Source organism: Maylandia zebra, linkage group LG12 (assembly GCF_041146795.1).
Source record: "Maylandia zebra isolate NMK-2024a linkage group LG12, Mzebra_GT3a, whole genome shotgun sequence".
Taxonomy (NCBI): Eukaryota; Metazoa; Chordata; class Actinopteri; order Cichliformes; family Cichlidae; genus Maylandia; species Maylandia zebra.
In genome coordinates this window covers 14,008,262-14,032,678 of record NC_135178.1, presented here as the reverse complement: position 1 = coordinate 14,032,678, position 24,417 = coordinate 14,008,262, and the positions used below count along the sequence as shown (strand labels likewise).

The 24,417-nt window shown below is 41.2% G+C and overlaps 2 protein-coding genes across 3 annotated transcripts in view; both read right to left on the bottom strand.

The window, feature by feature from the left end:
* hpdb (4-hydroxyphenylpyruvate dioxygenase b) overlaps positions 1 to 24,417 on the bottom strand; it is a 56,651-nt gene that overhangs the window by 17,687 nt on the left and 14,547 nt on the right. The window lies entirely within an intron of this gene.
* On the bottom strand, positions 3,229 to 5,243 carry aplnra (apelin receptor a). The gene has a single exon (XM_004544187.2). It carries the CDS (start codon positions 5,094 to 5,096, stop codon positions 4,011 to 4,013), a length of 1,086 nt encoding a protein of 361 aa, XP_004544244.1. The 5' UTR covers positions 5,097 to 5,243; the 3' UTR covers positions 3,229 to 4,010.

Here is a 24,417-nt window from a genome sequence, read left to right as displayed (position 1 = left end):
CCTGCTTTACAGGTGAAAATAGAGCAACAGGACCGCTGAGTCTTTGACTTTATTTATGTTCTGCTGTGTTTTACTTGCATCTATTTGAAAGAGTGAGTGTAAACACAAAAAATTATTTTATTTTATGTGCTGGAATGTGCAGAAAATAGGTTTAAATGTTAAACTCATTTATTCAACTCAGAGAATGTTGCATATAATTAAATTTTTGCTTGATGCATAAAGTTAAAAGATTAAAAATGATAAAACAAGTTAAAAAAAGAGACTTTTCCATTTGATTACATTTTGTATGATGGATTATGTAGAAAAAGTAGAATTGGGCTGAAAGATCTATCGCTTTATCACCTCTTCAGGTTGTAAATCGTGTTTTTAAAAAGTAACTAAGTAACTAAGTAATTAATTACTTTTGAAAATAAGTAATCAGTAAAGTAACGGGATTACTTTTTTAGGGAAGTAATCAGTAATTAGTTACTGATTACTTTTTTCAAGTAACTTGACCAACACTGCTCACAACTGTCATTAAATTGGATTAAAAACTCTGGGTAGGGAGTGGAAGCATGAGAAATTGCCCAGAGTGAAAAGTAAATCAAATTTAAATATATATACATAAATACAAAATGTGTGAAAAGCTTCAAAATTCGAAGTTCATTTGAGACTCTCACTGCTTGGAGTAAAAACTCGTAGAAAAATAACAGCTGATTCCAGAAATGTGGAGAGGACTGTTGCAAACACTCACCCTCCTCCTCTTGGACAGACAGACAGACAGACAGACAGACAGACAGACAGACACACACACACACACACACACACACACACACACACACACACACACAGGAGCAATCGCAGCCCACACCTCACCACCCCCTCCCACTCTCTATTTTTCGGGCTTCACTAGCTCCATTGTGCTCCAGATTTGTAGGATTGACAGACAAAACAAAAAGGCGAGGGACTCTCAGAGGTCATGCGGATCCTCCAGAATACAATTTTTTTTCCCCTCTCACCGGCTTCCTAATTCCCCCCCCTCAGTGCTGTGTTCTCTGTGCGGATAGCTCTACTGTATAGAGTCATCCCTAGTGCTGACTGTTTCGTGTGTGATTTGAAGAATGGGGAGCTGATTGTGTGCATTATAGTCAGCAGGTGGATGAACAGTACAGAGAAAGTAGGGTTAGCGTTGACAGCCCGTGCTATGTGTCAGGTCTCTGTTTACATGTGCATATGAACGCACTCACACACACAGTGTGGGGTGCATTTGTTGCTGCTTGGGTGGGATGGAACAGCAGGGAGATCTAAGGAAAGGGGAGCAGTTGTGCTTTGGTTCAGATGTCCCATTTGGGTGTGGCAGCTCACACTGATGACAGCACTCAGAAACTGGCACCTGTGTGAGACGCTTTAGTGTGTTTCGCTGTAAGTGTGGAGCTGCAGACTGATTGTGTGGCTGGTGTGATTACGCATTCATTCAGGTGGATAACACAAAAACATATCTCCAGCTTTATTTCTGAGCTGGGAGCTGCGCAGCTGCGTTTGTGTTGATTTCTTAACTATCATTCTGAAGCTATGAGGTCTCATTTGATCTAGATAAGACCCATCATTCAGGGATTCATTGATTCAGCAACCCATATTTAAATGATAAAACTGGCTGAATAATGAAAAGCATGTATTTATCTATCAGAGCGTGCGATTGGTTGACACAATATAGCAGCTATTGTTTGGGACAAACAATACTTGTGCATTAAACTTCATGCCTCCTGACCAGGAAAACAACATTATAACAGGGGCAGCAGACCAACATGCTTGAACTCCCTTTAAGAATACTTTAGGCGCGCTGCGACGCCCACGTCCAAACATCCCTGAACACACAAACAGGTCACACAGCCCACACAGGAACACAGAGAACATTTATGTGCAACTGTTGTTTTTGTGTTTGCGGTGTTCCCAGTGTGCTTTGGTCAGCTGGTATTCAGGGTGAGTTATCTCAAAGTGAAGCATCAGACAGGCTGTCAGGCCAACTGATCTCAATAATAACAACATGTCTCGCATTGTCCGGCACGCGTGAGTGACTCTGCTTCCACGGTCTAATTGCTACTCGTATATCTGCTGTTTTATATAAAGATGAACTAAAAAATGAATTCTTCTGTTATTACACAATAGAGTTAATGGTGCAGTGAACGCTTGTGTTATGGGTTAGATTCTGTATGCATCCGAAATACGTAAACTAGATACATAAAATCTTTTCTAATAAATCTATCAAGCTGAAGAATCATTGCATGTTTGAGCAATCTAGCGTCTGCGAGGATCTCACAAAGAACATTCTGGCATTTACTGCAAATAGGCTCCGTTTCGCCAGGATGGACAATAAATAACATATGATCTCTCACACATAAAGAAACGATGAATCATGCAGCTTTGCATTTTTTCGACACTTCACACATGTGGTTACTTTAGAACGGTGGTGCAAGATGACCCATTTCCCAAGTTTCTCACTTCAATCACCTCACAGTTTCTTCTTTAGTGTGATGGAGCATCTGCACACCCCATCCCGTGCTCCAAGAACCCCTCTGACTGCAATCTCTTGTCAGCAGGCACAAATATTGACTTGTTCGGCGGCCCCGATTTCTGCCAGGATTAGAGTCCCACTTCCCCCCTAACCCATCCCACCACCGATATTTCTAAACGGTAATTATGCCCAACAGAGCTCATTACTGTCAAATCAGAATATCCCTTAGAAGAGTCACTCAGTGGTAATGGCCACGTAATTCAGCACACAGGGTTTGGCTGTCCTAAATTTTGTTATGCATAAATTTTAGCCACTTTGACTTTAACTGAGCACACATCACTCTGAATATGTTGCTGGTTCTTTCTTCCTCGCCTTAAATAAATACTAATGTTTGAAATGAAGAAATCCTGCAGAAATCCCAGCTGAGTGCAGAATACACACTCAGGATGGCAGGTAGTTTGCATAATCCAGTTACTGTCTGGATACTGGCTGTGAATCAATAGAGATTAGAGACCTATTAGTCTGAAGGTGCGAACTGAATGCAAGGTTATTCATAACAAAAGCTTGAACCCTTTGAGATGCTTAACACTGAAATAACAGGACTGACGTGAAAGTGGAGGTTAAATATTTACATTTGCTGTCAAGATTGTTCTCCTTTAAAGTGATACTTGAAAATCTACCTTTGATTTGCATGCACACACACACAGACAAGCACACAATGAATTTAAGACATCTGGTTCATAGCACACATCTTTAATACAGCAGTTAGTTACAGCGATGTCAAAAAATAAAACATATACATCAATTTGGACCATTTATAAGGCTCCTTTGTCCCTTTAGTGCGTGACTGCACTGCAAAACCCCTCCATAGCGCCCCACCCGCTCCTGTCCCTCAGCAACATTTGTCAACTGCCATCTGCCTGTCTGCCCCATCTCCTCCCCACAAACTATGTAATTAAGCTGCAACACCTTTGCTCCTTTTACACCTCCCTCCCTCCCTTCCGTAACCCAGACTTCTACCTTCTTTGAAGCTTTGAAGAGACACTGCTTTGTTTGATTTCCCTGCTCATGTACAACAAGTGCTTCTACAATAAATCAGCAATATATCTGAACGAAGATGGTATGAAAATAGGGTGTAGCTTTAGGTTTCATCCAGTGTAAAGAGCAATTCATATTTCTGCCTTTTTTCATGATACAAATGAAAAAACCTCTGCAAATACAAATTTAAACAGAAAAAATAAAGACTTTTTTTTTCTCTGAGAATTTGAGGAACAATGCAGCTAAAGGAGCTCAGCCAGCTGGCTCCAGCTTCCCAAGTTCACACAGCATACAGAGTATTGGCCTCTCTCACTGTACATTGGGAGGAACACATAATGAATATCATGACTGTAGGCAGTGACAATTCAAAGTTCATCATCTCATCTTACCAGCTTTGAACAATGGACACATAAAGTCTGTATTTTTACAAGTGTTCCAGCAGTTGGAGCTGTCCTGCAGCAGCCCTGTTTCACTTTGCTCTCTACACCTTGGTGGCCAGAGACTGAACCTCTGACTTCTGAGTCTGGGCGCTGAGAGTGGACGACATGGAGCTCATCTGGCCGTGCATAGCTTTCTTCAGGTTGAGCAGGCACAGACACTGGGAGCGAAAACGCAGGTCAAAGAAGGCATACAGGAACGGGTTGAGGCAGCTATTGACATAGGCCAAGCAAGTTGCATAGGGGTGAGCCAGCAGCAGGAAACGCAGGAAGCCGCAGGAGCTCGGAGCAAGGTTCAGGTAGGAGAGGGCGTCCATGCTCTTCAGCACGTGGAAGGGAGTCCAGCAGATGGCAAACACCACCACCAGTGTGGTGATGATTTTCAACAGTCGTTTCTTCTTCTGGTCCTCCTTGCGCAGGTTGTTGAAGTGGCGTGTGACAGTGCAGCCGATGAAGCAGTAGAAGATGGTCATGGCCAAGAAAGGTAGGAGGAAACCCAAGGCAGAGGAGGACAGGCTGAGTCCTGCAATCCACAGGTACTCATGCCTCTGGTTCATGGTCACCAGGCTGAAGTCCATGGCACATGTGGTCCGGTTGCTGTTTAGGTCATTCACAGTGGTGCGGAACAGCAGCGTGGGCACAGCCAGGAGGCCAGACAGGAACCAAATAGCACCCAGCGATGCCAGCATGGTGCCCCGCGAACGGAGCCTGCTGCTGGACAGAGAGTGCACGATGGCCAGGTAGCGGTCAAAGCTCAGGCAGGTGAGGCAGAAAACACTGGCGTACATGTTTACCAGAACAACATAGCTGCTGATCTTGCACAGAGCCACGCCAAAGGGCCAGTGGTAGCCCAGGGCTGTGTACACAGCCCAGAGAGGTAGAGTTATAACAAAGGTGAGGTCAGCAAGTGCCAGGTTTCCTATATAGACATCTGCAGCCCGACGTTTAGATTTGGACCTCCAGACAGTGAAGATGACCACGCCGTTACCTGACAGACCCAGGATGAAGATCAGCATGTAGAGGACCGGGATGAGGGAGTAAGAAGGCTCCCACTCTGAGAAGTCACATGCAGTCTCATTGTCATCATAGTACTCGTAGCTGTCACCATATTCCGGAGTGGGGGGCTCCATGCTGCAGGGATTGTTGTTAAGAAAAAAAATCCTTAATTTAAAGGGTAAAAAAAAGTTAAGAGTCCTGTAAAGTTCCAAACGGTGAATTGAAATTCAGTGAATCATAGGAGCTGGGGTTTCTGAGCAGATCCTGTGAGAGTGAGTGACTCTTGGCTCTGTCTGCCTTTTTAAACTCGCCCCTCCACACCCCTGGTTCCCTCCCAGGACGACCCCCTCCCCCCCCCCCAGTAAAACATCTTTCAGCTCTCCCCCTCCTCCTCCTGTCTCTCACCTCTTCAGGCGCAGCCCTTCCCTCTGCCTGGAGGACAAGAAGCCTGCATTCCCTTGCAGATGACAGGCCAAAACACTTACTACTAGTAAATTCAATAAAAAATATCAGGAAAAAGACATCAAATCAATAAAACATTCAGAATTTGTCCATGTGGGAACACCACCATTACTTCTGGTCAAAATAAAGGTGTTTTTCATGTCATTTACTTTATTATTATTATTACTATTATTATTCTTAATAATAGTAATGATCATGTCAAACCTAAAATTAAGTCCTAGTAGTGGTGTGAACAGATTGCACAAACATTGCTTGCTTTACTTTCCTTTTTCTTTAGTGCATGTTTTCACAAGCATTTTATCTCCTATAATTTTTGCAGTGACTTTGTGGTGAGATGGTGACTCTGATTATGTGCAGAACAGGTCTGGACATATCAGATGATTACTTTACATCACAATCACTTCCGTTAAATTGTTGTTAAACCTTCAGATGCATCTCATTTAATCTTTACTGTAACTCTAATACAAGTCTCGGGTCTGACGATTGATTTCCATGATAAAAGGCCAAGCAAACACACCAGTTTGAAACAAAAACAACAGGAAACTTCACATTGACACCACCTTGGCTTCCTTTCACTACTAACTGCAGCAAATGCTCATATAATGTCCCGTAGTAATCAGAATCAGAATCAGAATCAGAATACTTTATTGATCCCTGGGGGAAATTATTTATATTTAGTATAGAGTATTGTAGCAGTTATCAAATTGCTTTAAAAGAGCTTTTATGTGTTCCATTAGAAATGTTACAAAATTCAGATAATCTTTTTAGTCATCTTACAGAATATGTTGCTGGTGAAACGGCTTTCAGACTCCAGGTCCAATCCAAGGAATTACTATCAGTGGGGAAAAAAAGAGCTTGACATGCCAGAGCAGTGCTGAACATTATTTACAGCACATTTAGTTTAGGTAATCTGTTAAAAAAACAGGGCTCCTATTGGTGATAACAAGATGTTGTTACATTAATCCTCAGAATGGATTATTAACTATAAATGCACAGACTAAAAAATGCCTTTGATGAAAGGAAAGGCTCACAGCTTATCAGCCTGCACTGAGTGACTGGTGATTGTACTGTACATAGAGCAGTGGTCTGAGGGATAGCCAGAACACGGCAGATGCTTCATCCTTAATTCAGCAACAAGGAGACACTGTCAAGAGCCAGTTTTTTTGTATGCAAACATACATGCTGGATGTCGAGTGAAAAAACACGGAAGTCCACTGAAACAATTTTGCTATTATGTGTGACAAAGTTTTATTTTCCTTTTTTAAGCAAACGACAGTTTCCTCCTGGAACTGCTATAAAAAGGATGCCCTTACTGGATCCTGAACCACAAAAAAACACAGAAAAAGTACCCTAAACCAAACTTCTCTCTCTCTCTCTCTCACACACACACACACACACACACACACCAGGTGTGTCCCGCCTCTACTTCATTCCCCGGGGAGAGGATTGGCGCCTGCTGCTTCCAGGGTCAGTATCCCTTAAATAAATAAATTAGCAAATTTAAAAAATAAAAGGCGAGTAGATAAGAAACAGATGGCCAGATTAGACCAGCATATAAGATGTCTTCAAAAGACCTCCTTACTTGTTCATCATAGCCTTTATAGGTGCCAAGATAAAGTCCCGGTGCTGTTCCTGAGGTGGGAGGATGATTATCAGCAGTGAGTGAAGATTTACTGACATCGCTTTTCCAAATAAAACATATGTGAATTATGTTGTTTTTTAAGTAGAGGTTATTGCATGCTTTTGTGTCATATGTTCTTTCCATAACATATTGCAAGCACTAGCTTGACAGGGAAAGCTTGTTGGGTTTATGTCTATATGCCTGGACCACACATGTGACTCTGCCACAGCTGTGGCTGCTTTTGATCTGCTGCTGAAATGACCCTGCTGCTGTGACACGACTGCCTTGCTCTCACTCTGACTGTCATTTTGTTGGTGCGGGGACAAAATGGAGCGACTCAGCGGGAAGCGGATACTATCATGGGTTTTTGTAACAACTAAATAGAGGGAGGTTTGTGATATTTAACTTAACAGAGTTAACTGGGGTCACCGACAGGAGGGTTTGGGGACATTCGCAGTGGATACGTCAGCTCCAGTCTGGAGGAGATAAGTGACTGAAGGTGGAGGCTAATCTATGACCTGAGGTTTGTTTGAAGTGTAAAAAATGTTGACAGCACATCGGCTAACATAGCAGACCCTAGGCCTCGCAAATCATGCTGAGGGGACCTGGAGCCCAAGGGAGCCGGGGACCTGTGGGGTCACAGCGTAGTCACTTTAGAGACACGACTGGTCTTTAAGTGCATGCTGTCTCTGATGCAAAGACTTTGAATGAAATAAGGATAAAAATCATTTATACTTTTCTATCTAGTGAAATCTTAAAAACGCACTATGAGCCACATCTGCAGAGCTTTCACATCAGCTCGCTAAGAGTCGACTCTGCTGTGTCAGATGACGTCGCACTCCAGTGCCATGGAGCCAGAGCTACACCCTCAGATGTGTGAGGGCACTGCTCCTGCTGAGGGGTTTGTATCTCATCATACTGCAGGCTATACGAGGATAGCTCGCCATGTGACTCCAGTGTAACAATTTGCCATGAATGTTTAATTTTCCACAACGCAAAAAATCTGAACCTAAATGCGGGGATTGGAATACGTAAAACATTCACATTGCACGAAATGGGAAATTCTGTCAAAACCTTCCAGGCGGTTTTGTGCCGTGCTGTGATTAAACCGTCAAGCTGGAGGTCACACGCAGCTATATTTTAATCTTGACCTCAACGCTGAACTGAATGGAGACCTCCACCCAATCATAAGAATTGCTTGCTTGATAACAAGGCCCCATTGTTTCATTTTTGTTGCTCTCAGCACTTTTCTGTTAATGAGAAATACACCTGCTGACTGTTTTATTAAAATTTTGTTACACTTCCTGGAACAGGAAGATGCAAATTTGTGTTTGATCAGTGCAAGAAAATGCCTTGTTAACAGATTTAGTGTTATTTTTTGTGCTTCTATGCTTGTTTTTTTAAACCTATATCGTCCAAAAACACATTTTTGATTAAATAAAAACACAATGGGTTCTCATGAAATGTACTGCTAAGTATCCGAGTACGTCAAGACTTACAGATGTCTGTGAGTGAGGAGAGTAATCCAGGGGCCAGAATTTAATGAGGAAGTCCTTGATTGTTGATACGTGACCCTTCTGTTTTTATTTTAAACTACCGCCATTCAAGACTGCAACATTACAGTCGCAGTAAAAACAACGCACACCCTCCTTCGATTCCAAGGTTTTACACATCAGGATATATTACAAAAGTATGTGTTTTTTAGCCGGTCTTTAAGTTAAGTAAAAATCAACAAGCACAATACTGAACCACATCGTGATTATCACACAAAAATGAAGCCCAAATGTAGAAGCAGTGTGTGAGAAACTGAGTGCACCCTTTGCGCTTCCATAGAAAGTCAGAGGCTAAGTATTAGCCAGGTGAAAAAGACATCAGCCATTTTTGCTGCCCATCAGCTTTGGAGGAATCGTAAGGAATCATCTCCACACAAGTCCAGGTTTAACTGACAGCAAATGATATGGTTGTTTAGCCTTTGTACCGTTTCCATCAGCTAATTCTGAAAATTACTACTAATTTACTCTAATTTTAAAACAATTAAGTATATTCAGCATAAAGAGTGGACATATACAATGATTCGGTCATGAAGTCCAATCCTGCACGGTTTCCACTCATTAATATTAGGCTTTGTTGTTTTTTGTGGGGTTTTTTTTTTATGTTTTGTTGTGTAAAGCAGCAGTGTTGAATGTATAAACCCAAAAAGATATTACTAAAAAATTACTCAAATATGAATCACCTTATATTTTAACATCAAGATGACTGAAGGCAAAGTCCTCCCTACAGGCAACAGATAGGAGAGACTGTTTGTCTTAGGCTGTGTTTAATGTCCATTACAAACTGAGATGAACAGCTGGGCCACATATGAACGGCTTCGGGTAAACATGGTTTTATTTTGTGGGCATGTTATCAGTATTTTTTTTCAGTGAATTTTGATATCAGCTAGAAACCGCGAAGTCAAATTACAGGCAGCTTGTGAATGTCGGCCTCTGATAAAGTGTTTACTCTTACCGATAACAAGGGGATGTTGACGCACATGTCAGCTTTTACGTTAGTGCACATGCATGTGTGGAGAGAGACATACAGCTTCATGTAGGTATTTAATAATCATGTCAGACCTGCCCAGGTGAAGTTTTCAATGCTTCTCATATAAACAGTTTCAGTGCTTCATCTCTGGCAGCCTGCTTCAGCTTAACACCCCTCTGTCCTGCACTGTCAGAGCAGCAGAGCTAATGTTTGAACAGCAACACGAACTATTAATTTACATCCATATAGAACAACGTCTTTAGTCGGGGTAGATTAATTCATGTGCACGGATTATTTATGAAAATTAAAACATCATAGCTACCGAACACTTGCTTCCTCCAGTAGCTAATGACTCTTTCTCTTAGCTAGCTAAGGATGTTAACTTGAGGATTACATTTAACACACTGAGAAAAAAAAAGTGATAATACCTCGGGAATGTCAGTTAGTTACTGCAGAACACCTTGTGTTGTAGTTTTAAAGACACAAATTGACAAGGTTGTTTTTTTTTTAACTGCCTTAAGGAATTTTAAATCCACACAGATTTTCACATGTTTATCTTCTGTGTTAAGCACGTTGAGTTTATATAAAATAAAAGGTGTTTTATAAATGAAATTGGCACAGGGGTCATTTTGGAAGGTAAATAGAGTATTTCTTTTCAGTGTGCCTACTCTAGGTGTAATTCCTGGACACAGATACATGACTTTCTCCAGGACTGCAGCTCTCAATCACATTTAACAGTCAAGTTAGTAATTAACATTAAACTGATCCAAATGAACCTTTGAACCCAAATCAGTAGACCTCCTTAAAGTGGCAGAAAAGATCTTTGGGAAAAATGAATCTGAGGCAAACTGTTTTTGGTTTAGTTTTTAACCTCAGTCCCACCCACTACCACAGAGTTTATGATCTATACTGCGGCCAGACATCAGGGGGCCAACGGAGACATTTTGGCTTCACTTTTGGGGAGCTGTTAGGTCGTCCATGGATTTTTTACAGTCACCGTTCCTGATGTGTGAGGCCTTAGAACTGTCAGATGATGTCCTTTGTTGTTTTACCGTGATTGTCAACTGATCCTATTTGGTATTACATATAAATCCATCCAGATTAACTTATTTCAGCATTTAGTGGCAGTGCGCTGAGTGTGTGCAGTATGGACACCAAAAGAAAGTTTTCCTTGGGGGGGTGAAATGGCCCATCCAAGGAAAACTGGCTTATCTGTAGCAAGAGTCGTGCTGTTTGTGTCTGGGAGTCATTTGAGTTTGACATCCATATCAAAACCCAAACATTTGCATGCTGATGATTGTCTTTGCCACAAGAAGCAAAATCCTGACTGTTTATTTATCATTTGTCTACCTTCCTTATTCTAGGCTGCCAAGAAATAAGCACACACAGTTGTGCTTCCCTCACTTCAGAGGACATTACAGGGTTGGTAGGTAGGTCTTCCTGATACTACTGTAAACAGACTTCTGACAGTTATTTATATGATTAAATATTGTTAAATATGAAGCAACAACACTGAATGACCCACACAGAAGCAGATGTCAGCGGTGCCCTATGCTCTTCCATCCTTGTTGTCTCTGGACCTCCAGTAGCATGGTCAGGAACAGGGGGGTCACAAGGTGTTTCCCTTCTCTCCTTTTCAGGACCCCGGACCACCCTCTTACCCATCCTCTGGCTCCCCACCACATTGTGTGTGTTTGTGTGTCAGTGGACAAAACAGCAAGCACCACAGGATGTGCTATAATAGGACAGTTTGTCTCTCCAGCTGAGATGCTTCTCTCCAACTTTTGTTTTATTGTTGCTCAAGACAGTCCACTTAATTGGTATACACTGTGATGGTTATTAGAAATGTATATATACACACAAATAAGTGACATACCTTTCCTGATATTTTTTTGTAAAGTAGGATCTGAAAACTATGTCAGAGCAGCAGCTTTATGATGAAATGTGAACCTATGTCAAACAGGAGACATCTAAGACAAGTGATGTTTGGATAAATTGTGCAGGTGACAATTAGGATTTATGTGTCACCTGCATTCACAGGGAAAATCGGGATGTCGTGCAGAAATGTGGAACACAATAGCAGGGGTGGAAATAGAGAAGCGGGAGATGAGTCTAATGATAGAGAGGATGCAATGGAAGAAATGAAGGGACAAAGGACAAGGCTGAAAAGAGGATAGACAATTTTCTCTTTGCAGCTGACTTAATGACAGGGATTAGGAGCCAGGGTAACTGCTGGGATCTCAGGGCTCTGCTAGACTCCAGCCTGGCCCTCCCATCATCCCAGGGGATCTGCAGGAATCTGACTCCATTTGGCCGAAAATCTCCTGACAAAACAACAAGCCTGTGGCTCAATTAGGAGGAAATTAGCCTGCTTCACCCCTTCTGGCACAATTGATTCACTGCTTCTTCCCTGCCTTGGGTAATGTTAGTGTTAATATGATATGCAACACGAAACAGTTCAGACAAATTTGTTATTGCCTTATAGTTTGTTTGCAATCAGGTACTGTGCTTAATTTTACAATGGGAGAAGTATTCTTAAGTCAAAAGAAATGTCTGGCTCAACGCCTTGTCAGGTCCAAATATCATTACTGCCTGTTTTCTTTAAAATTGGAGAACCGAAACCCAAATCCTGTGCCTATTACGAAAAGCTGAAACCTAAACAGTGTCCCATGTGAAAACCAGGTGCTTTGCAGACTTTCCACCCAAAGCCCCACAAAGTCTGTGTGGAACTTCTGTCTGTTATTTGATAATTTCCTTCAGGACTGGAATGAAAGACCTGTAACAGACCTGACTGGCAGTGAAAAACCCCAGTGTTATCCTGACAAAAATAATTACTGAGTAAAATGCTTCAGTTCTCAATTTTTTACACACTAATTACTCTTTTGCAGTTTATTGGCCTGAAAATGTGGTCTTAGCAGCAGGGCATAAAGAGAGGTTTATGCTGAAAGTCTAACCAAAAACTGGAAATCTTCCAGGGAAATGGTAAAAGACTCTTTAAATCAAAAAACATAAAAAAAACAAGCAAACCAAAAAAATCCAAAATAGGTAGCAAGCTTTTCCCACCCAGCAGTAACACACTGTTCTCTGAAGATTTAATCTAAAATAAGCCGCAAGATTTCATCACAGAACAAGACCCATGTTCCTATTTTCTTAATATTAGAGAAAAATGTCACAATGTCAGGAAAACTATTTTTTAAAAAGCTCTTTCAAATAGCAATTTTAATTGCTATGTAGAAGGTTCAATGGTCATCCTAGGTAAGACAAACAAAGTGTAAGGGCAACCGCACTTAATTCAAACACAAAGATGTATGCCCCAAATGCTGACTGGCCAATATTCCATGTAACTTTGTTACATGAGTACAAAGTAAAATGTTGAATTTAATGATATCTGCTCAAATAAAATCGACCTGGTTGGTATACATTCAGTTTCTACCAACCAAGTTTCCTTAAAAATTAAGTATTTGAATAAATAACCCTTTGATTTGATATATTTCAGTTGTATTTTACTCATAATTATTGCTTTGTTATAACTGCTTAACTTTCCTATCAAACCCCACGAACAGATTTCAGCACTCCCGCCACTGTTAAAACCTCAGAGTATCTATGAGCGGCGACAGTGCGGCGGAGGCACTGCTCTTTTCACCATCTGTCAGCTGTTTGACTGACAGCAACAAACTGTAAATCAGTCACCTCCGAGATTGAGTCCTGGCCCCCCTCTCTGTTCAGAGCAAACAAACCATAGGGTGCGTATTCAAACTACCAGTGCACCATCCTTTTACACACATCATGTGGTGCAGGTGAGTCAAAAATGAGAGTGTGTAACTGTTACAGAGAATTTCATAACTGGAACTTTTTGCGCTACAAACCTGCCATAGTTTACCATTGCTAGTGTAGGGATATATGCAGATATCAAAGTGATGGGCTAAAAGAAGCCAGATTAGAGCATCAAAGTGAAGTTGCTTCAAAGCTGCCGAGCACATCAGTGCAAATTACATTAGAAAAGCCAGCTACTGTTGTTTTGTGCTGAAACATGTATGTGCATTTGTCCTTGACCACATCCCTTCCCTACTTGACACAGAGTTATTGTCAGGACAAACCTGTTCTGAGGTTGTTTGCACTCGCAGCTTGTGCTGCCGCCACAAGCCACGGTTCCTCTTAAAAATCCGACAACTGCTTTAAGCAGCCAAACAATAAAAACGACCTTTAAACTCTGTCCACAACTTTGATGTGCAATCACAAGGTTAGAGGAGGGGGCAGAGCGGGAGTAAAAACATCCTTCGACTTGCCTTAATTGTTTCAGCATCTGTTCCGCTGTTGCTATCACGCGGGCTGAAAACACAACTGAAAACACACATTCAAAGTTTCCACTCAGTCCATTTCCTTTAATCAAGCTGACCTCGCAGTGACTGATTGCCACACCAAACCTTGGCCTTGTCTTGGCTGTCTCTTCATCTCTGCTGACTTTACAATTTATGTTGAAGTCTGTAAGGGGTCCACTTAATAGCACTATTCTTTTCTCTTAAACAAACAGCGGATAATGATATTATCTCATTACCACTAATGATTATTATGATGCAATGTGACTGGAGGAAGAAGGAGAACATGTGTCTGAAGTAGGAATAGGACATCAGGGACAACTGTGTTTGAATAAGTGTTATAGGCCAGAGTGCATAAATAAAATAATGAAATGAGACCAACTGGCTGTGGAACGTGGCCTAGCCATTATACATGTACTTCAGGTTTCTAAAAGAGGAAGTGGGACACTGTTTAAACACAAAAGGTCCAGATGTGAGGCCCTGTGAAACACATCTCACTGTTTGCGCAGTGCTGAATGCTGACAAATTGGTCTTTAATGGTCCCAGAACAGGTCTAAAGTCAATGCCAAAGCCATGTGTCACTCTTCTGAGCCCTGTGTGTGTGTGAAGGCCAACTGGTTTCAAGAAGAAGCTGAGACTCAAAGAAAATATTTGGACAAAGCCGTGCACTATTTCAGCTTCCAAAATGGGTTGATCCACATTCTCTGCACTCAGCACATGTTGGTGCACTTCATCTCACTCGAGGATTGAGGGCTTTGAAAAACACAGCTGAGGGGTTTATAAAGACTTTATGTATCAATAATGACTAGAGACAGACCTGGCCTTGGGCATGAGTAGTAGCTGCTTGGGGCTCGCACACCAGCAGGAGGCCCTCAAGAGCACTTCAAATAGTAATCGTACAAGAAAATGCACAATATATCGATAAATGTGTTAATTGACTGACAATGTAATAGAAGCTACTTTTGGCTTCTCCCTTATTCGCAAGATATCACCACACCAGCTAGCGTTGCATATTTGATTTGGTACATTTTAATACCCGTTGCCTATTTACTTCCCCAAGGAATCTGTGTTCACGTCTTTTCCTATTCCTGGTGAACTTTGCTTTACCTTTCTTTCCTTTCCCAATCAGCTTGCCAACCAATCAACACTTGACACATGCTATGGTTGCATAGGTTGAAAACCCTTCTCCATAGGCTCTCTGTAGGCCAGGGGTGTCCAACTTCAGGCCTCAAGCGGAGGTGTCCTGCAGGTTTTGGGTATCACCAATGTTCCCTCTAAGCTGTGCGCGTGCGCAATTGCGCACTGCTGGCACGGTCTCTGCGCACAGAAAATCTGTGTTGCGCACAAAAACAAAAATCCAACCTGAATTGAAATTAAAATTAAAACTTTAACAATTCTGTTTTGCAGTGTTAGTCAGTAAGTGACTGGCTGCTCCCGTATGGGATTACAACGATGCCACCTTATCCCATAGTCCAGCCAATGATGCGATTCACATTCGTATATACGCAGCAAATCAACGTGGTTAACAGGCGTCCTTATGTGCCGACACCGGTGTTTTAGCTAGCAAAGCGGCGTGGCTGATGTGGAATGAAGCCACGTTAATGACAACGTGTACAACCATTGGAGATGTGAGGAGGACAGACGGAACAACTGACGGAAAAAGTCATAACCAGAGTTATGATAAAAATATATGCAATGTTTGGTTTTCTTCCTGAATACTATCTTTGTTTATATTTACTGCAGGAAGAAACGGTAAAAACTGCGTTTTATAAGGAAAACGCTCGAAAGCACTCTCCGCCTGTGAGCAAAAAACAAAAACAAAAAACCCACCCTTTCCTATTGGTGGAAAAATGTACCATGTTGACCAATCAAAAAATGATATGGCAACATCGCACTTAGTTGTTTAGGAATGGGGGGACGTTTTAGGAGTGACGGCGGTGTTTTGAGATGTGAGAGATTTGCAACGTTTAGCGTGTAGTGTGGTCAGTAGTTTTGTTGTGTGTGTCAGAGCAATGAGGCAACTACTGAATGTTACAGGTGTTACAGGAGTGATACATCTCCTGTTGTCAGGCCTGCAGGTATCAGACTGTTGTTCTCCTTTATCTCATAGTGCACATAAATTATTTTTTGGAGTGGCACAAATAATTTGTGTGGCATCAAATTTGATGCAGAACAGCTGATTGTTCTGTAAATAGTTTGAAATGTTTATTTTAAAAAAACGCCTTGGCTGTATTTTTAGGTAAACAGCTGCAAAAAACTTTGTTGTTTGCATAACTCAGTTACTTTTTTGAAGAAGTAACTATATGATTAATTGCCCAATATTGGTCATTATATTCTGTATTTTGCAGACAGAGAGTTACAGACTCTCTCCCAGACCACAGACTCATACTCATAATACAAGTCAGAGCTTTATATAAAAAAAAGGGGAAAAAAAAGAAAGTTGTGTTTTCAAAATTGGAGTTCAAGTTATTTTTACTTCCAATAGTGTTAACATACTACACAGGACATGAACAAGATTTTTTTAATTTTCATTGTAAGTGGGCTAAAAAAGTTAATTAAAACTAGTCGAACATAAATTTAAATGCTGTAATTTGATTATTTTAATAAACTATGTAACTTGGATGGATTCGATGCTGGCATGACCACAGCGCACACGTCTGCTGTTGCTCACAGTGGTCCAAGGGACCGCTCAGGGAGTTTGTGTGTTCGCTCAGACACGTGAAAAATTTGAGGGAACAAAGAAATTCTGCTTAGGGCTACGTAAACTCTTGGGGCAGCTGTGATTAGAGAAGACCCTTTTTGACTTCCAAACAAAGGTCATAGAGACATTTATAGATTCAACTGCCTATTAAAAGTTCATAATTTGGATCAGCATTCATAACAGTGGCCCAATCCTTTGAGCTAACAGGATGTTATGTGGCAGTATCTCTTTCAAAGCAGGATCTTGGGTATCATAGTGGCCACAATGCCAACATATGTGCTGGCTGGCAAAAAGGCCTGTGCTCGTATCAAGCTTTCATTCAGCTATGATTAATCTGAAACTAAACGCTGCAGACTACACTCCCACCATAACACAGATCTTTTCTAAAAGGCTTTAATAGTCACTCTCCCAGCAGGTGTATGCCAATGGATGAGTTACACCAAAAATCAGCTACTGTAGAGTTACTATGATGGGGAAAACTATCCATGTACTTCAAAACAGTTTATTTTTTGCACCAGTCTGTAAAACGACTTTAATTACTGTAATGTTTTTCATTTTTATATTAACCTCCTAAGACCCAAACTCTTTCATTGCATGCATTTTTAATTTCTGTTTGCTATTTGGGACGATTGGGACCCGATGAATGTAAAAACAAAGAATTACTTGCAAAATTTTGTATTTTGGTCTAGACAACCCAAAATGTGATGCCCACATATGTGGACGCCAGGTCCTAGGAGGTAAAGGTTGCTGCTTGGCTAACACTGTGTCACAGTGCCCTGTTTAAAAGTCTAAATTTAAGGAATCATTTTAACTATAGTTTGGGCCAGTAGATAATTTTTAAACATTTTTTTCATTTAACAACTTATTCTTTTTTGTAGTTACAACATTGAATTCTTTGGGCTGCAAAATACTGTCTTACTATAATCACATTACAGTTGTTTTCTAATGCAGTAGTGTACTAAATTCAGTCATGATTAACATTTACCAAGCAAACAATTATGTCGTTACTTGTAAGTTCTTTGGTTATCTGCAAGATTGGCAGCTAGAAAAAAAGCCCTGTGTAATCTGCTGACCTCAGTTCATGTGCAGACAACAACTACAATGCAATGTACAACTTGAGGACTGGACATTTGGATACTATCTTTATTTTTACTGCACAAAAGGAAAACAATGTGGCGACAGAGTCTAAACTACACTCGACCCAGAAACGACTATCTACTGCTGCTGATGTTTGCATGGACTCTATGCAAACATCTGCAAAAACAGCATGATAACACAATGCCAGCTGAGGAAGAGCCAGTGCTACAGCAATGCAGCCTAGGCTTGATTTTCAACAGGTAAAAGTGTAAATAAGCAGTAATGTGACAAGTATGTAACGGAGTAATTAGGTAATAAAATGGCAAAATAAATTACTTTTTTAAAGTACCAACTCCAAGACCATGTGATTATATAACTATGACTATTACCAAGTGAATGACTGCCATAGTTTACTCTTTTTTTCACTTGCCTTTGAGTGTGAACATATGGTGGGATGATACACTGAAAAAGTTGCTTTGGTTCATATACTGTGGCCACTGGTCATATGTACATGGGTGTGAATATGTTGAATATCCTCAAAGCTTGCTTGCAACATGAAAACATTTTTTTAACAGGTTAGCCTATTAACATTTTCTTATTAGCACTAACATGGCTGAGATTAATAGGAATGCCATTAGTTTTGCAGATATTAGGACATGAAACAAAGTACTGGATGTCATATTTTGATGTCACGATGTTAACAGATGAAAGGTCATTAGGAATCAATGCTGAGACAATTCACTATAAAACGATAGAGGACCAAGTCGGGGGATCACCAGAGTCACTGCAATTTATCCTTTGATGTTCATGACTGCATGTGGATGTAACAAGAATCCGTCAAATAATCCAGATTAAAGTGTACAAATAGTGTACAGTGCTATTCCTACACAATTCCACAATTTAGGCTGCTACACTCTATTGTTAACCAGTCTCTTCCTTCTGTTGCTGTGAAGGAGTGGAAAGTTTGTGACAATGCCATCCTTCACCTAGTAAGCCTCTGACGACAATGCTGTATTTACACTTTTACTCTTTGATGTCTAAATATCTACATCGGCACCATGATTTGAGAGTGTTTACACTGTACTACACAAAGAGGAGGTGCGGGGAACACTAAAACAGGAAAAACAGTCAACATCACCCATGGTAGTGGACTGACACTCGATGCATGCGATGGATGAGGATGGTTTGGCCTGGGCGTAGGGTTCACCGGCTCAGCCCTTCCTGCCTTTGTTGGTCTTTGTTTAGGGTGGTGTAACCAGGGGTGCTCTTGTGCCTGACCCTTGCTCTACACGTCTGTCCTGAAAGATCAGCGTCTACTTTGCATTTCAATGTCAGCAAATGTTTAATGCATTTACTTGCAAATTGAGCAGAAAGGAACATACCTGCTTTCATGAATATCATGGAAAATGGATGTTTTTCTTAACAGCAGGTAAACGACGGTACCACCCCGAGGGCCTTTAGGACAACGGTTGGGAGGGCAAGTCTAAACCTGCTCACTTACGTTCCATTCACGTAGGTAAGGTTAGTCCTGTGAAGACCTCAGGCTTTACAAAACAGGATTAAAACGTGTTGAGCGATACACACACATATCTGATAAACAGCAACAACAAATTACCTAATTACAACACTCAGTTATGATGAACTAACAAAGTTTAGTGCTTTGTGATCACACTAAAGCTGCATAAATTAAAGGGCTGGAGGTCTCTCTTCCTCCCATCTGCGCAAGTGTGACTCCATGGGTCCTTGCAGAGGGCAGGAAGCTGCTTGACAGCAAGCTCAAGGTCAGAGAGTTTGAGAAGAGTAAGGAGAAAGGAGGACAGGAGGACACTCTTTTCAGGGATAATCTCTGAAACTAAAACGCACTGAGGCAAGCTTTAACGTGCCCAAAAAGCAAATAGCTCTTAGCATTCCAATAAGGCAGACACATCACTCTTTTCATAGGCAGAGCAAATGGCGACTCATCACCATGCTCATCCTGATATGCGGGGGGGGGGGGATTTTCGAAGGTTTGAACTGCAGGAGAGAAGCATCACCTGTCAGAGGTAAAAAAGCCTTTTGGTCATGACACAAAGTGCATGGCACATTCTCACAGGACAGATGCTTCCAAAAGACACACAAGACAAGGCTCTTTAAGCAGCACTGAGCAATACATGCTAGCTAAGGTAATAATTTTGCAACATTAGCAAACAAATTTCAACAGGAAACTTGTGGTAATTAAGATAAGATCGTGATCATCTTGCGGATCCTTATCTTGGTCTGACTTCCTCCATGCATAATGCACAAGAAGCTTCCAAACAAACAAAACGTGGCATTACTGTTCCAGTCTAATTCTTGATAACAAAGCAAACATGTCCAAGTCCCAAAGTATCAAGCTCTCGCTTTAAGAAGGGTAGGAATTTTACACATAATGCAATGGGAAATCGGCAAGTCGTGCATTCCCAAAATAGGTCTTTGGTAATTGTTTTCAAGGCAATCAAGCTCTGGACTACTGTATTGTTCAAAGAGGTCATTTGGCAGCAGGCCTATAAATCATATTCTGGTTAGTGAAAAGTAGACAGTCTGCTGATTTTCTTCGCAGAAAATGAGGGAGAATCCAATTGTTTTTCACCTCCTTCCCCCTCTCCCTCTGTGGCTATCAATGGGTCTCTGGAGGAGTACTTGTTTCCGTAAACGTGATGGGGAGATGTTTCCTGTGGCAGGTCTGTCCGCTGCTGATTAGACCACATCCATCAACCAGACCACCGTAGAGGGGAGAATTAGGGCACTGGTCAAATCTGTGCCCCAGGCTGGACCAGCATGAAACAAAGTCACAACTGATCCACACCCTGCTCCTCTACCTGGACAATATGAATGGTTAACCACTCACTTCCCTCGTATTTTAAGTAAGATGATTCACTGATTCAAATTTGGATGTCAGTGTCAGCAAACACAATAAACAATATGGGAACGTGAGCCAAGATTTCTTATTTAGGTATAATTTGACACATGTTCAAGTGATTCTTCATCATTCTGTCAGGTATTTTGGACCAAATTAAATTTGCAATATCTGCTGAAAATCACATACATATGCATCACCTGATCATCACATGTCGCATCTTACCGGCAATGGTTTATTGCCATGAAGATGAAAAAAGTTAGACACAGGCTGCCATGCATGCCCCTTGCTGTGTCAAGATATTTGTCTCCCCAAGTCATCATAACTTTCTTCGGCCTCCAGTGTAAAGAGTAAACAGGAGGTAGTGAAATATCCTTTTTGGGCAAACAGAGGAAACCAAACAGAGTCTGGAGACTGAACTCTTCTGTGGTCAACTGGCCAACAGGGACGCAGTGTTGTTACGTCTGAGAAACTGTGTTACGCCTAAAGTCTATTGTGCTGTATATTGTTTATGGATAGATGTCAAAAACAGCATGGCCCCGCATGGGACTCAAAGTTTCCCCTTGCGATGGCACTCTTAGGCGCCATTAATAAAAACGAGAAAACCCAGTGGTAATCTGTTCATGACATCAAAGCAAAAGCAAAATATTTTTTTCATTAAAGGGAACACAAAGGATGCAAATGTCTCAGATTGGGAGGTTATCCTCAGGACTGGGGAAAAAAATCTCAGAGGTGATAAATTATGCTTGCATGCCCAAAAAGGACCTGTGCTTTTTTATGTTTGGTCTTTAAATCAGCAGATACTGATGTTTATTAATACAAACAGATATGTAGATTTCTCAGAGTAAAGGCAAGTGAAAACGCCTTTTTACAATGCAAACTCCGAACTGACCACATTGCAAAGAATTTAGTAATATTTATGCCAGATTTTGACTTTAGAAACTGAGGCCTTTCAGGACCCCTACCAGGTACTCATTTGTATGAATGTAACATTCCTCAGAGACCGGAAAGTGATAGAGCACCACTGACTGTACTAACATCAACCTGTCACTCTACTGAACCTGAGGCTGAGACTTAGACAATGGCCAGGTCAACAGGTCTACACTGCAATCACTACAGGCTATAGGTTTTATTACTCAGGTTTGACCCCTCACCTTTAAAAGACTGCCTAAATGAGAGCAATAAAAAGGTAGAAGCAACCACAAAACATCAGTCGGTGGACCAATCACAGGAAGACTTTCAATTTTATCATGAGAAAACAGAGCAAGAATTTGCAGTTATATGTGCAGTTCTGCAACGATGTACTTAAAGCTGCTGACAGATAGCAGCTTTCATGTTTGTTCTAGTATGATAACATTTGTTAATTCAAACCCAAATTCCAGCGTAGGCTCAAGAGAATGTGAAATCAAAAGGCAAAAAAAACCATCGCTGTGAGTGCAAGTAAAGGGAAAATCCATGGTGCCTTATTTCTTAAGAAATCAACATTTCCCTTAAGACATTTCAGTAAATACGCTGAATACCAACCTTAACCTCAACTTAGAAAAAAAAGCGAAATGATAAAAATGATAAGAAAGCACAGCTCCTTCAGCCTGCATTTTAAAGTGCCTTCAGGCAAAATACCGAAGCCCTAACATTGCCCCAGATGCATCAGCAGCATCTGCGTGAATATGTGTGAATGCCTTGTAGGTGGTTGTGAAAGTCTGTTGGTGGTTATTCAGGAGAAGTCTTAAAGTTTTGAGGAGTTATCATTTGTAACCACTTCTAGGCCAATTCATCTGGTTGATAATACTATTCAAAGGATATGTGAATACCAGCTTTGATCAGCTGGTATTCTGAAATAGAAAGAAAATCTCTTATGACACTGCTCTTGACATCAGTAACGTTAGTTCTTTAAAATTCTGTTCAAATCAGTTTTATTTATACAGCATCAAATCACAACAACAGCCGCCTCAAGGCACTGTATACTGTAAGATAAAGAACCTAAAAAATTAGAGAGAAAACCCCAACAATAAGATAACCTCCTATGAGCAAGTTGTGATTTTAAGAAAGAAAAAAACCCCTTTAACAGGAAGAAACCTTTGATAGCACTGGCTCAGGGAGGGGCAGCCATCTGACAGAGATTAATAATAACTGATGATTGATGATGATTAAATGCAAAATGATGTATAAACACACAGAGAGTGAAAAGAGATGAATGAAGTAGACACACTCAGTACATCATGGGAATCACCTAGCAGCCCAGGGCTATTACAGTGTTACTAAGCGAGGGTTCAGGGTCGCCTGATCCAGCCCTAAGTATAAGCTTTATCAAAAAAGCTTAATCTTAAAAGTAGAGAGGATATCTTTCTCCCAAGTCATGGCTAAAAGCTGATTAAAAACAAGCAAATTATGAGTCAAAACAGTGAATCAGCACACTGGATGAACTTGGCTTTTTGGGTTTGGAGTTGTTAAGCAGCTGAGAAATGATAACGGCTTCCAAACACATCTTGCTGCTCTGGCATAGGAAAAGGGGACAGAGGAACTCAGACCTTCACAGCTGCTCAGCTAAAAGGGGAAATGAGAGACACACTTAGAAAGATTTATAGTCTTCATAACAAATTTCACAGGAAGGATTACAGCATTATATTGTAAGTGTGGATATAGTAGAGGAGAAGCAGCCAGCACTTGGCCCGGCCGGGCACCGTTCTGTTAATAGCTTGGCCACTACTGTGGCTATTGTTCAGGAGACACTACACCGATCAGACTCCTCTCTGAGTCAGAAGCAAGTCTCAAAGGCAGACACTGAAACTTCCTTCTGCCATCCAGCTGCTGCCTGTCATTACTGGGAGCCTCTGAAGTTACAGCCAGCTGCTTCTGCAGATCAGCCCATATATTCTCACTATAGCCATCTATACAGCATTCAATTGCACACAAATGTAAAAAGAAAAAAAACATTTCTATGATGGACATTTTTTAAAATTGCTAAACAAGCTGCCCGGAGGGAGCTCAGCTCACAAAAACAACATGATCAAAAATCTGATACTGTCATAAAATACTGCACAGATGTATCCTCATGATGCACACTAACTCTGTTTGTACATTTGGCCTCCCTCTGCATAACTACGGAGGTTTTCCACATGGTTCTCATTCCACTTCACTATCTATCTGACCAGTATAGTGGATGGACAGACACACCAAATTCCACAGTTAACAAGCACCATGAGGGAGGCTCACTGACTTCTCACACAGGAACATCTTATCACACTAAATACGACCAGCCCTCAGCTATGTCATTTAATCAGAAAATGACATGCTCTGTTTTGCATGTAGCAACTTTTCAGCAATTCAATGTGCTAAGAGTAAGTGCAGTTAAATGGCTCAAAAACTATCCAGATTCTAGTTAAAAGGCTCGACTGTTACAGTCCAACAACAATGCAGAGACTGCATTGAGTCTTATTGTGCTTCTTCTCTTTTGTTGCTCAGGCGTGGGCTGTCAGATAATATATATTCTTACTGTCATACATTTTGTGAGAGCGGCACAGGCTCAGTAGAAACTGAGGATAGCCAGTGGCGTGACCTGACGCTGGCCCCTGCCCTACGCCCAATCGGAGTGAAGCTCAGTTGAAGGAGTCTTATGCTGACATGACAGCTCCTGCTGGGACGGAAAGAGATGGGGCCCAGCTCACTTCTAATCCCCACCAGACAAGACTTTGCCAGGCTGGTACCCTGCCTGCAGTGCTGTAGATTCCAACTGTGCACAAGCCCCATGCTTGACCAGAGCTAGCATTGTGCTGTTGAACCTCATAAAGAGGATATATTGTGGTTAATGATGTACTATATAATTGGAGAAAAATGTCTGTGTTATCAAGAAAATATCTGCTCACACTTTGGATGTGAGTTGGTA

Bases quoted from the DNA above. Each gene is read 5' to 3' on its own strand.
- aplnra (XM_004544187.2), bottom strand. From the start codon at position 5,096: ATGGAGCCCCCCACTCCGGAATATGGTGACAGCTACGAGTACTATGAT.